Source organism: Erithacus rubecula (genome assembly GCF_903797595.1).
Source record: "Erithacus rubecula genome assembly, chromosome: 3".
Taxonomy (NCBI): Eukaryota; Metazoa; Chordata; class Aves; order Passeriformes; family Muscicapidae; genus Erithacus; species Erithacus rubecula.
The window spans coordinates 103,937,984-103,950,392 of record NC_136689.1 but is presented as its reverse complement, the minus strand read 5'-3'; the positions used below and the strand labels follow the sequence as shown (position 1 = coordinate 103,950,392).

Here is a 12,409-nt window from a genome sequence, read left to right as displayed (position 1 = left end):
TGAAATAGTTGTGCCTGGGGCCATAGGCAACTTTGTGGGTTTTCTTATTACATGAGGGCTGTTTTTCATTGAATTGTTTTCATGCTATAGAGGCACTGAGTAATGACCATGTGAATTTCCTCAACAGACAGCATCACAGTCTAATTTAAACACTACTTTTCAGTGGCCTCCATTTGGCATTTCATACTAGTCAAAATTTCATTCAATTTAGCTAGCAACTTCAACAAACAAAACACAGTGTAAGAATTATATAAAGCTACTAGAAAGCATCCAAAGGAGGGCTGCAAGGAGAGTGAAAGACCTAGAGGGGAAGCCATATGCAGAGTGGCTGGGGTCACTTGGCTTGTTCAGCCAGAAGAAAAGGAGACTGAGGGGAGACCTCATCGTAGTTTAGAGCTTCTTCATGAGAGGTAGTAGAGCAGCAATTTCTGATCACTTCCCTATGGTGACCAATGATAGGGCACGAGGGAACAGCATTAAAGTGTGTCAGGGGATGTTTAGATTTCACACTATTAAAAGGCTCTTCACCAAGAGGGTGGTTTGGCAATGGAACAGGCTCACCAGGGAAGTGGTTACAGCACCAGAGCTCAAGAGGTGTTTGGTCAATGCTGTCGGGCACATGGCGTGATTCTTGGGGCTGGAGTTGGACTCGATCTTAGTGGGTCGCTTCCAACTCAGGATATTCTATGTTTCTATGATTTTGTAACGAGTAGCGTTCCAATAATGCACTCCCTGGCCGCTGAGCTACTAGGGCTTTTCTCCCTTTCAACCAAGCGAGTGGCAGAGAAGAAGCTGGGAAGGCTTTGAGTGCTCCGCACAGGCGGGCGGCCCCGCGCCGCAGGAGCGCAGCGCTCTCGCTCCGGCGCCGCCGCTGCGCTCGCCCGGCACCGGGACCCCCCTGCCGAGCCCCGCACGGGCACATGACCGCAGCCGGCCCGCCGCCGGCGCTCCGCCGCCCGTTCCTCGAGTGCCGCCAGCCCGCCCGCCGCGCCAGGTACGGAGGGCAGCGCTGCCCGCTCGGGAGCCGACCCGAGCCCCCGCCCCGGCCCCCGATCCGGCCCCCGCCCCGAGCCCCCGCCCCGAGCCCCCGCCCCGGCCCCGCCGCTCGCCGCGCCCGCACGGGAGGCATGAGCGACGGAGCGGCCGCTCCGCGCCGCGGGTGAGTGCGCGGGGAGCGGAGCGGGGAGGAGGGAGGGAAGGCAGGAGACAGGCAGGAGACAGGCAGGAGACAGGCAGGCGGGCAGGGACAGCCCCCCCAAACCAAAGATGAGTTTATGGGAAAGCTTCGGCCAGGGGGTGCACGGCCGCGGGAGGGGTGCGCAGCCAGCTGTGGGGCTCCGCGGTGGTGCCTTTCTCCTGCGTTTTGCACCGAGGGATGGCAGCCGGGCAGCAGCTCCCCCTTCCCGAAGGAACTATCGCAGCGTCGCTCTGGAGTTTTAACATCAGAGGTGCGAAGGGTGCAGAGAAGCAAACTCTCTCTTCGCATGTTAAAACTCTCTTTCTTGTCCACTTGCGGTCCTGCATTGGAAAAAGCCCAGGTACCGCACAGCGGAAAAAGTTGCGGTACTGACATCCCGAGGCTCCCCTCCTTCTGTAGAAATTCACGCCTGTCGCTCATTTAACAGCTTTTTTGGAAATGAGGCAAAATTGTTACAAGCAAGCCCTGGTTTTGCAGTAGTGGCCTCCTCGCTCGAAGTTGGCTGGCAGGTGCCCAGTGGCCATTCGAGCTCCAGCCGGCGCTGCGAGCTCAGTCGGGCAGCGTGCGAGTTTGCAGCGGAGGTGCCGCTGTAAATGGTCACTGCACGAACAGAACTTGTGTGTGACAGCAGTGTCCTGTGCAGTGGCTGGCCGCAAGGCTGCCTCCAGGATGTGTGCTCTGCTCCTTGAAATTATATTAGCTAGAAAACGAAGAATTTTTGGAATACCTTTTGATTTTTGTCCCGACACCTTTGTTATGATTTATATTGTTATGGCTTTGGAGCCAAATCCGTGCCTGAAGCCCTGCTGGCAACGTTATGTGCAAAACGCACCTTGCGTCCTATCAGACGCAATTTACTGTGTAATCTTGTAGCCCAGACCAGAGAATTTCCAGTGTGGCCACGTGTGAAATTAATTTGTGACCATCACATGCAAGTGTTTTTCTGTTGTATTTTGAATTTATCAAAGGAAAATGTGAACAATGGCTGCTGAAAACAAACTGTTTTGCAGCTTTGGTGGCAAATCTTAGCTGCTGAGTGGTCCCATTTCAGTTTCAGACCTGTCACAGCCATCGCTGTCTCATCTCCAGCCTTTAAATTAAACTGCATGCTGAACAAATAGTGGATGTTCTAGATGGTTTTAATTTCAAAGTTGCTGATTGGCTTTGGATTTAAGTGAAAGTCTGGGCTCAGGACTCTAACACAGTATTAAGCTTTTATTAACATTTATAGGGGAGTTTGCTGTTGGGAGGAAAGGTGTGCAGTTTAAAAGAAAAATTTAGCCCTGACAGCTGAGCATTTTGCTTAGTGTTGAAATCATAGAAAAACAGACTGCCTCAAAAAACATGTATGGATTAAAAATAGATGTTTAGCTCATTAACTGTCAATATGGTTGACAGAGTCCTATGTAGTATGATTTTCTAGAAAAACAAAAACTCAGGTTGATGAGCCAGCTTTTGTGTTCAAAGCATTTGGCTTGCATGCGGCATTTTTGCATTTTCAGGGCTGCAGATAATATCGACTGATTTGGCTGCACGTGCTCTCAGCTGGAGAAACAATACGAGATCTGCCTTTCATAAGTGGTAGACTCCTTCTAGTCAGGCCCACCTGCAGCCCAGTAGAAGGTGTGATCTTCCACATGCATGAGCACAGACACTCACTCTTGAGGTGATTTTCCAAGATGTTCCACAACTAGTGAGAAGCCAACTGCATGATATTAATGCCAAATGCAAACACCTTTTTCTGTCCACTTTCTGGAATGAAGGTGTGGAATTAATTTGCTGGTCTCACTGTTCTCTGAGTACAGAAAGAGATGGTCAGGCACATTTGAACAAAGGCATCAGGAGTCACCGTGCTCCATAAACCTACATTCCCTTCTCAGTGCCCTTGGTGGCTGGAAATTTTTCAAACCTCTTGAAATGTAACACCAGGGCTTGCACCAGGGAAATCCAGATTACATCCCAGCTGAGCCGAACGATAAAAGAGTAGGTGAGTGCTGCTTCCCTTGTCTGTGCACCCAGTCCCAGATTTCTCTTCCATGGGCTTCACTATATGTGTCATCCCTGTGTTCACCTGGAACATGCCCAGGGAGCTGGGAAAATGAGCTTTTCTCAGTATGGATATAGCACCTGTATTTAACTCAGGTCACTAAGATAAATTTTTAGTGAGGAAGCAGCAAGGGAATCAGAGGTAAACCTTTCAGTGTGAATCTAGGGTTCAAACCTAGGAACAACTAAATACCTGTGAGCTTCAGCTTTGAGGGAGGCAATGATTTTGGGTTCATTTTGTACAAAAAGTCTAGTCTGGATGTTTAGTCATTAACTGATTGTTAATATGAGATCTTACAAAAACATCTTTCCATTTGTCTCAAGTTCAACCTAAAATCAGAAGATTTGGGGTATTACTTTATTTTTTTTTTTGAGGTTCTGGCTTCACTTCTCTAGAAGAACAAGTCTCATTCAAGTGTCTCAAATCCCTTCATAAGCCAGAGCCATTTTTAGGAGAGAATGTAACTGTTCTCATCTGAGAGTCTAGAGAACTGAGATGGAGCTCAAAAGACCTATCCAAAATACAGAGTAAATTAGCATAGGAAATTAGTCAGGGAAACAACTTATTTGCTCCAGTCACAGCATTAAATTGCTTTTCCCTAACTCTCTAGAACTGTTAAGAAATTCATGGGCCATTCCTCTTGCAATGACTTGAAACGGGCAGACATGCCTTTTATGCTTCTTTCTGATGTAACTGGTATTAAATATGCACTGTAGCTCAGTTACCTCAGATAACTGAGCATAAATTCATCCGTCTTCCACTTGAAATTCTGTTCCCAAATGTAGCAGCTGAATATTCTCTCTTTTGTTTTCTACTTTTTGGATGGGTTGGATATTTCTTGCTTTTGTTTTGAGAGAAGAATCTTTTTAGCATTCCTTAGAAACTAATTAAAATGCTTCCCTTTTGGCTTATTCTCCTAATTTATTAATACCACAAATAACTTTTCTTTGGTGACCCACTTTCATAGGTATCTGAACATCTAGCAAAATTTTAACTCATCAGGAAGGCAGTATAGACTGATAAACAGCATTTCCAGAAAGGAAGAAAAGCCAAGACACTTCTTTCATTGCCATGCAGAGTTTTACACACTACACATACAGAAAATATTGTTATATTCCCAAGGTTGTGGATGCCATTAGCCCAAAAGAAAGCACTTTATTGATTAGACAATTGATTTAAAGGTCATAATGTAGGATTGCATCTATTCTCCTGCCTGAATTCAATTTTCACCCAACATCCTCAGTGAAGAAACTTCTCTTTGCATAAATATAAATTGAAATACTGGTCTGTGTGAGTGTTCAAGCAAATAAACTTTCTTTTCTAGCTCTCAGGGCAGCTCCCCAACACTACACTGTCATCAAAACCACTAGGATTGACTAAGATATTGCTTTTTTATTGAATTATCTAGCCTATAGAAGAAGAGGATACTCACTGATTTAATGAACATGATGATCAACAGGAAGTGATAGAGCTATACATACATAGATATATAGAGTCTCTAAATCAGAGGCCAACAAGCACAGAAGAACACACTTAATTTCATGATCATTTCAGAGTACACAGAGGTTGCTTTTTGGGAGCTGAAACTATAGAGTTATCACAAGGAGTGACTAATTACCCTGTGTCCTGCAGACCCTCCAACACTGGCATGTTTTAAGGGCAGTCTGCTCTAAGAGTGTAGTCTGTGGTTGTCCCAGCCCAGGGATACTCATTGTTGCCACCTTCTCTCCAAAGTCTGCTGAAGAGCAACCCCTGACAAGAGAGCCTAAGGTTTATTTGGTGACTTCTGATGAAGATTTGCTTTCCTTTTCAGTAAGTGTGGACGTCTGTGTAGGTGTGAGAGAATTATGGTGGCGTTTAAAGGAGTCTGGACTCAGCCCTTCTGGAAAGCCGTTTCGGCAGAATTTTTGGCCATGCTCATTTTTGTCCTCCTCAGCCTCGGCTCCACGATCAACTGGGGTGGAGCAGAGAAGCCTTTGCCTGTAGACATGGTCCTGATCTCCCTGTGCTTTGGACTGAGCATTGCCACCATGGTGCAGTGCTTTGGGCACATCAGCGGAGGCCACATCAACCCTGCTGTGACGGTGGCGATGGTGTGCACGAGGAAGATCAGCCTGGCCAAGTCCGTCTTCTACATCCTCGCCCAGTGCCTGGGGGCCATCGTGGGGGCAGGCATCCTTTACCTTGTCACACCTCCCAGCGTGGTGGGAGGCCTGGGAGTCACTGCGGTAATCCCTCCTCCTCTGCCTCTTCACTAGGCTAGCTCAGACCCTGACAAATAGAATCAGTGTCACACAGAATGAGGAGAGCTCAGGTACCGACTTTAACAGCTTGCTGGTTTATTTGCAGCATCCAGGCAGGGCTTAAAGCTCTCCTTAGGATGGGTTTATGCAGTGTAATAGCTGTAGCTCTTCTTTTTATAGAAGCTCTCTTTCCTAGAACCTCCCCAAATCTGATGATAGCAGGTAATGTTAATTTACACACAAAATTTAAATAATATATGCGTGAAATGCCATTTTTATATGGTCTGGGAAGGGGGGAAATTAATTCCGTGCTATTACGATGGGGATTGAAAAAACATCAATTTAAAATGACATACTTTTGAAATAGATTGTGGCTTAGATTTCAGCTTTGTTCTACACTAATAAGGAATGCCATCAGTTAGCCCCGTTGCAGGACTTATTAAAAATGCACTTGAGCTGCACACTGCTTAATTTTTAATTGAAATTTAAATTAATTAAGTCAGGGCTAATTAATGAATTTATAATTGAATAGTAAATTACAGTGCTCCCAAGAAAAAAAAAAATGGTGAAAGGGAAGTGCAGCATTTGCAAATCCCTCTGTAAAAATAAACTATACTTCTGCAGTGTAACTTTGAAGTTCTAGTTGGATGTTACTGTTAAACCTTCTGTTCTCAGTCCAGCAGTGATTTTCCATGGCTCTTAAAATTAAAAAAAAAAAAAAACATATTAAAGTTAATAAAAGAAAAAAGGAGAAGAATGAAGAGGGGGGAATCTGTACCTCTAAATTTCATTGTTGTCTTTCACTTTCTGCTATTTAGAAATACTATTCATTGAAATACAATTTATGCATGTAATGGATTTCTGATTTACAAAATCACCTTTTCTTCATTTCTGGTGTTTCTTTGCCTTCTTCCAGGTACACAGAGATCTTTCTGCTGGGCATGGACTCCTGGTGGAATTGATAATTACATTCCAGCTGGTTTTTACTATTTTTGCTAGCTGTGATTCAAAACGAAGTGATGTCACTGGTTCAGTAGCTTTAGCAATTGGATTTTCTGTTGCAATTGGACATTTATTTGCTGTAAGTTAATGGTTTCTCTTTAAAAAATAGATCCCTTTACCCTTTATGACTACTTCAGAAGTAAATGGAAACTTCTGTGACCTTTAGAGCAATTACAGCTATATAGCTGCTGTATTCTTTATGCCAAAAGCCTTTTTGAGTCTCAGGAGTACCCTTGGGTAGGGTGTTGCACCAGAACTTTTCTGGCTGTTCATGTGATGGCTTCTTTTAACTTTGTGTTAAGAGTCAGGAGAGTGATGCTATGTGCTGTAAAGAGGAGGAGCTGTACAAAACCAGGGTGTCTCATAGAAAACAAATCACTACCTCCCAGACTTTGATAACAGGCAACATTTTCTCTCTGCTTTAGATCAATTACACCGGTGCCAGTATGAACCCAGCTCGATCATTCGGACCTGCTGTCATCATGGGCAGATGGGAAAACCAATGGGTAACTCTCCTTTCATACTTCCTTCATCACAGCAACAAACAGTGATCAAGATTTTTCATATGTCAGGATTTACGGATTTTTCATACATCATTTGCTTTCAGTTATCTCTCCTAGTACATCCCATAGAGACCATCCCCAAGGAAGACAGGCACTGACCTGCCCCAAGCTTAGACATCATCATGCTCCTCACCTGGGACTGCAGTGCAGCATGCAGCATGCTGGAATAGCATCTTACTATTTTACTATTTAGGTGCCGTTTTGTGGAGGTAATAGCTGTGGTAGAAGGGAAATAATATGAAAAGTTCAAACAAAAAATAAAGCAATCCAGGGAGTCTGAAAGAATTGAAAGAAAAATCCTCCAAGGCAGATTGCAAACCCTGCTGATCGCGCTGGTGAGGAGTTATGGAAGTAATTCTGTTGAATTCACGTTTCACCTGGTTCTGCAGCAAACTGGGGCAGATGTATAAAATGAGAACAGGGACCCTCTGTGATCTGGTTCCTGGGGGAGAACCTGCCTCGACAAATGCCTGCAGTGAGAGATGAAGAGGTTGCAGTCTGGTATTTGCAGACCAGGCCAGATGTTGCCTGCTTCAGTTTGAAAGTGTCATCTTAGCCAGGAGCAGTTGCTCAGGAAGCAATGTTATAAGCAGGCTGTGAATGATGCAGTAAATTTCTATGGCATCTAACAATCTGACTTCTAAAAAAACATTTCATATTTTATAAGGGAGAGATGGATCACAGCTCAGCCTCACCTAATTATAGAGAGGGAAGTCACTTCTAGGGACACTTTCAGTGCTAACTGAAAGAGCTGCATATTAGAGTGCATACAAGGATTTTCTTGATTTTTAAAGTAGGAAGCCCATATTGCTCCCACTGCAGCTAATAATAGAAATAGCATTGTCTTCAGGCCCTAAGGCTTCAATTCTGCAAACATGATACCATGTGTAACTTTGTTCCCAAGAGTTATCCTATTGAGGCAGATTTACCCAGTTACCAGTGAATGGCTTGTTCATATGAAAAACTGCTGTAGTTTTTCACAAGATTAATTATCCATATTCCAAGGAAGCCTGTAATTTATAACTAAATCTATAAACAATAAACAAATGTACCATGGAGAAACTTGCAGGAGAAGCTTAGTTACTATTCTGGCCACTTGGAAAGACAGCCTTTTCTCCTCCTCCTGAGTAGTGACATTGGCATACCATCAACAGGAGCCTGTGGGCTTTGGGCACCTACTAAAGTTACTGCACTGCTTCCTGTCAGGCAGAAATAGATAGGTACCTACAAAGTTGTGTTATGTCCATTGTATTCACTTACTCAAATTAGATTATCAGACTGCCTGTTGTGGTTGACTGCCTGTTGTATTCTGTAGGGTTAAATGCCAAATTTGAAATATTTTGGAAACATAAGTGTGAAATACCAAAGCGGAACTGTTTGTGTGTACACTAGGAAGGGGTTTTTTTCCTTGGAAGTTCATTGTCATCTTGGGTCAAAATTCAGAAAGAAAATCACTTTTCTACATTGGTGTTTCCTTTGTGTATCTTCTTGCAAAGAGTCCATATTTGTGGAGAAGTTTAGAAGAGGTCTCCTCTAAAGAGATAGATCAATTAAACTTGACAAAATTATTTCGCTTTGAAACTTTTTAGTCTTCTTATCATGGTTAATTTAAAAGCTTAATGCCTGGGGGTTTTCCCACCCCCTTTTTTGCAGGTATACTGGGTGGGACCAATAATTGGAGCAGTCCTTGCTGGTGCTCTGTACGAGTACGTCTATTGCCCAGACGTTGAGCTCAAGCGCCGCTTCAAAGACGTGTTTGGTAAGGCAACCCAGCCTTCCAAGGGCAAGTACATCGAGGTGGATGACAACAGGAGCCACGTGGAGACTGATGACCTGATCCTGAAGCCTGGCATAGTTCATGTGATTGATATTGACAGGGGTGAGGACAAGAAGGGAAGAGATCCATCCAGCGAGGTGTTGTCTTCTGTATGACTAGCAAGAAGCACTGAAAGCAGAGAGCAGCCTGCTAGCACGTCCACAGATATCCTTCCACCCATTAAAGAAACAGACCTTCTATAGAATGAGCACCTTCCACTTCTTGAAAGGTATGGCATGGGCAGCTGCATGGAGTGGTGTCACCAAACCATACGCCTGCTCAGTTGGAAGATTAGGACTTTTTCTGTAATTAGGATTCCCCATCTATTATTCCAAATTTAGACTTATTCCTACTATTTTCCTTTCCTTCTTTCTGGAGCAGCCCTAAAGTCAAAAAAAGAGGTGAAAGCATTCTCCTTTAGTAAATCAGTCAATAATGAGATAAAGATAGAGATGTGTAACATTCAGATTGACAGTTAAGACATATCAGGAAATGCCTATAGACATGAAGACCTACTTATCAGATTGTTCTTCTGACACTTAATTGGCTGTTGTCAGCTCCGATTATAACATCTTACCCATTAAACGTTCTCTGCGAGGTTCAGAGGCAGCACCAGCACTATTTAAGAGTTTTATCCACAGTCAAGCAAAGGAGTATTGTTTCCACTCATGTATATCACTATTGCCTTGGAAACTACCTCTGAAAAAATGATGGTTTAACAGGCCTTAAAAAAAAATTGTATCAACCCATCAAATTTCACTCATGTGATTAGCCATATAAATACATTACCTTCATCCCCAAGAGTAAATGTGCTGAAATGGAATGTTGAAGGGTATGGTAATAAGGCTGCAAAGCAGTTGATTGTACTTCATGCTCCCTCTTGTCATTGTCTATCTGGTGAAACATTCTCCTGGGGTTTGGCTATTGACCATTTAGTGTTAGCAGACTCTCAAGGTCATGCAAAAAGTATAAAGGCTTTCCTGTTACTTAATAACTTAAATAAGAGATATCAGAAGAAAAGAAGGCATATCTGTTTTCAGTGCACTTGTTTGAATACACATTTCTGTGCTAATTTATGTAAACTAAAGATTTAAATTACTTACCTATTTTCTTACGAGATGGTTGGAGATAGTGTTTTTTTAATTTATTAGTAATGCAGAGGGGTTTTAACTTTTAACTGTATTGAGACACTGATTGGGAAATATTTTTTTATAACAGATGATAAAAATATGACTGCTTCTGGCTTTTTGTTGCAACTGATGCCTAACTATTTGAACAGGTTCCCTGCTTGTTCCAGTGTTCCTATAGTCATAAACTACACCTCTGGCAAAGGTTTCTTTATCTATTGTGAGAAAAAGGTTCATGTGCTTGCAGGGTTTTTTAGGGGGAAAAGGACATGAAATATGTTTGGTAAACAGTCTTTCCCCTATAGAGGTTTTTGCCAGACATAATCACCTCAGCAGAACATTTCTGTAAAGCCGTTACTTACTTAATGCTTTTGTTTCTGTTCAGTGGCTTTGAGTTTTACAATATGCAGCTGCAGAGCAGTCAGGAGCATGGTATTATTGCTGTAATTATATAGTTTTTATTTTTAAATTGAAAAGATACCCCAGTTTATTTAGCAGCAAGAGAGGGAAAAAAGTATTAGTCCTGACTGTGGGCTGTATTAGCCTCATCTGTTCTTTGACATACTCTACATGCAATTTTTATTACAGGGAATTAGATGTTTCTAATGAGATAATAAACCACTACAACCCTCAAATCTGTGCACTATGATCCAAGGGCAATTCTAGTATCCCAGCTTGCAGCCTTGTATAGTCCTTTTTGACGTTTCACATTTTTCTTGTCTTAAACCCTGTTAGTGTGGTGCAGGTTCCCTGCACTGAGCATGAGATTCATGACTCCTTTGTGCATTTGCAGTTGAGCATGGCTGGGGACCTGCAATGGGCAATGTCAAATTGCAGATAAGAGCTCCTTCCCACAGCAAGGACTAAGTCTCCCCAGGGAAGGGCAGCACAGGTGTGGTGTTAGAGCTCTGCTCAGATGGATAAATACCAAGATGAAGAGATTCAATGAGAAAGATCAAAACTTGTTGAGGGATTTGTCTAGGCATTTAGTTGGGAACTTTTTTTATATAGTTCCAATCTGCATTTGTTAAAGGGACATTTTGGTTAAACCTTTTGCATGGCTTAAAAAGTTAAAGAGTAATATACAAGAATTGGTGGATTTTTAAGCAAATGTTTGGATTTTTTTTTATTTAAAGACACTCCTTGATTTGTGAATTTTGCATGGTACTGTGTTATTTGAATAAGAAGCTGTGATTTGTTTTATGCTTAAGGGTCCTTTACATAAATGGCTTGATGTGTGTTTTCCTCACCCAGCCTGATTCTGCTGCTGAGGTGAGCATAATGTGAGCACAGCACCAGCCACCTCTGTTTAGAGGATCTTTTTCCTGAAATACTGTGTATTAATGAACTGTGGCAAATACTCAGAGCCAGCCCCAGAACCAGCAGAATTCTTTGTTGAGGATAAGATCCTGAGACTTCTGAAAAGATCAGGGGAAAGAAGGGCCACCAGACAGTAAAGGTTGATGCCATGCCATTAGTCATTAGCAGGTCAGCAATGTGTGGTAGGTCTGCTCCTGATCCCGCAGATGAAACTCGTGGAGGAGTTTGCCATTGAATACAGTGGAAATAATACTGAGCTTTTCTGGGGCCTGATGGCTTCTCTCACACACTTCAATGTGTTTTTTCTAAAATCCAAGGCTTTCATCACAATACTTAATTTTAGAAGATGCATTCAATTTGAGGTTTATGACCCACCCTAAAGTAAATCTTTAGGAGTGGCTGTGATAACAGGTGATTCTGCCCCACCACAAGACATCACCATTCATATAAGGGAACATCACTCTTCAGCATCTATTAGGACTTAGTTTAGCACAGGGATATGTGCTTCTCTAAGCTGTCTTGCAATGGTATCATCACTGTACAATAGTCATACTTGGTTAAATAATAGACTAGTATGACCCTTTTATGGATTCAAGATACTTTTGCTTTAGTATTTTTTATATATATACTTTGGTACTGTTTGAGTGAGATTTGTGTTCTAAAGCTCTTCAGCTCTGCCTATGACACTTTATAACATACTTGATGTCCCCTTAAAACATTTCTTGGTTTTGGTGGGAAATGTTTTTTGTTTATGATGGTGGATGGATATTGCAGGAAGACTGTCAGGTCTGTCATCATCTTGGGGCTCCAAAAAATTGGATGAGTCTCACTCCTCTATGATGGCACGATTGTTTTCAATGCTATATTTGCACTTTAAAAAGCACCTTCATAATATTCAGTCACTGGGTTTCAGAAAAGAAAGCATGGAAGCTAAGGGTGATTCCACACAAATACCTTCTAGATTGTGTGTAGTCTGAGGAGTTCATCACCCAAACTCTAACTATTCTCAGGAAAAAAAAAAAAAAAAAAGAAACCCTGCAGCATTGAAATTGTCATAACCCTTCTGTTGAAGTGTTCCACCTTTCAGTGGAAG

At 42.6% G+C, this 12,409-nt stretch overlaps 1 protein-coding gene across 4 annotated transcripts; it reads left to right on the top strand.

The window, feature by feature from the left end:
- The first annotated feature begins 1,069 nt into the window (after positions 1 to 1,069).
- On the top strand, positions 1,070 to 12,202 carry AQP4 (aquaporin 4). 4 transcript variants are annotated; one of them, XR_013773568.1, is made up of 6 exons: positions 1,070 to 1,159; positions 5,059 to 5,473; positions 6,405 to 6,569; positions 6,916 to 6,996; positions 8,707 to 10,888; positions 10,951 to 12,202. XR_013773568.1 is itself a non-coding variant. In XM_079300044.1 (5 exons), the coding sequence occupies exons 1-5, from the start codon at positions 1,128 to 1,130 to the stop codon at positions 8,983 to 8,985; spliced, it is 972 nt and encodes a 323-aa protein (XP_079156170.1). In that variant the 5' UTR covers positions 1,071 to 1,127; the 3' UTR covers positions 8,986 to 12,202. The 4 variants fall into 4 exon arrangements, 2 of the variants coding, with proteins under 2 accessions (XP_079156170.1, XP_079156169.1); XR_013773569.1 differs by having other exon boundaries at positions 1,090 to 1,159; positions 5,182 to 5,473; XM_079300044.1 differs by having other exon boundaries at positions 1,071 to 1,159; positions 8,707 to 12,202.
- Positions 12,203 to 12,409: the final 207 nt, after the last annotated feature.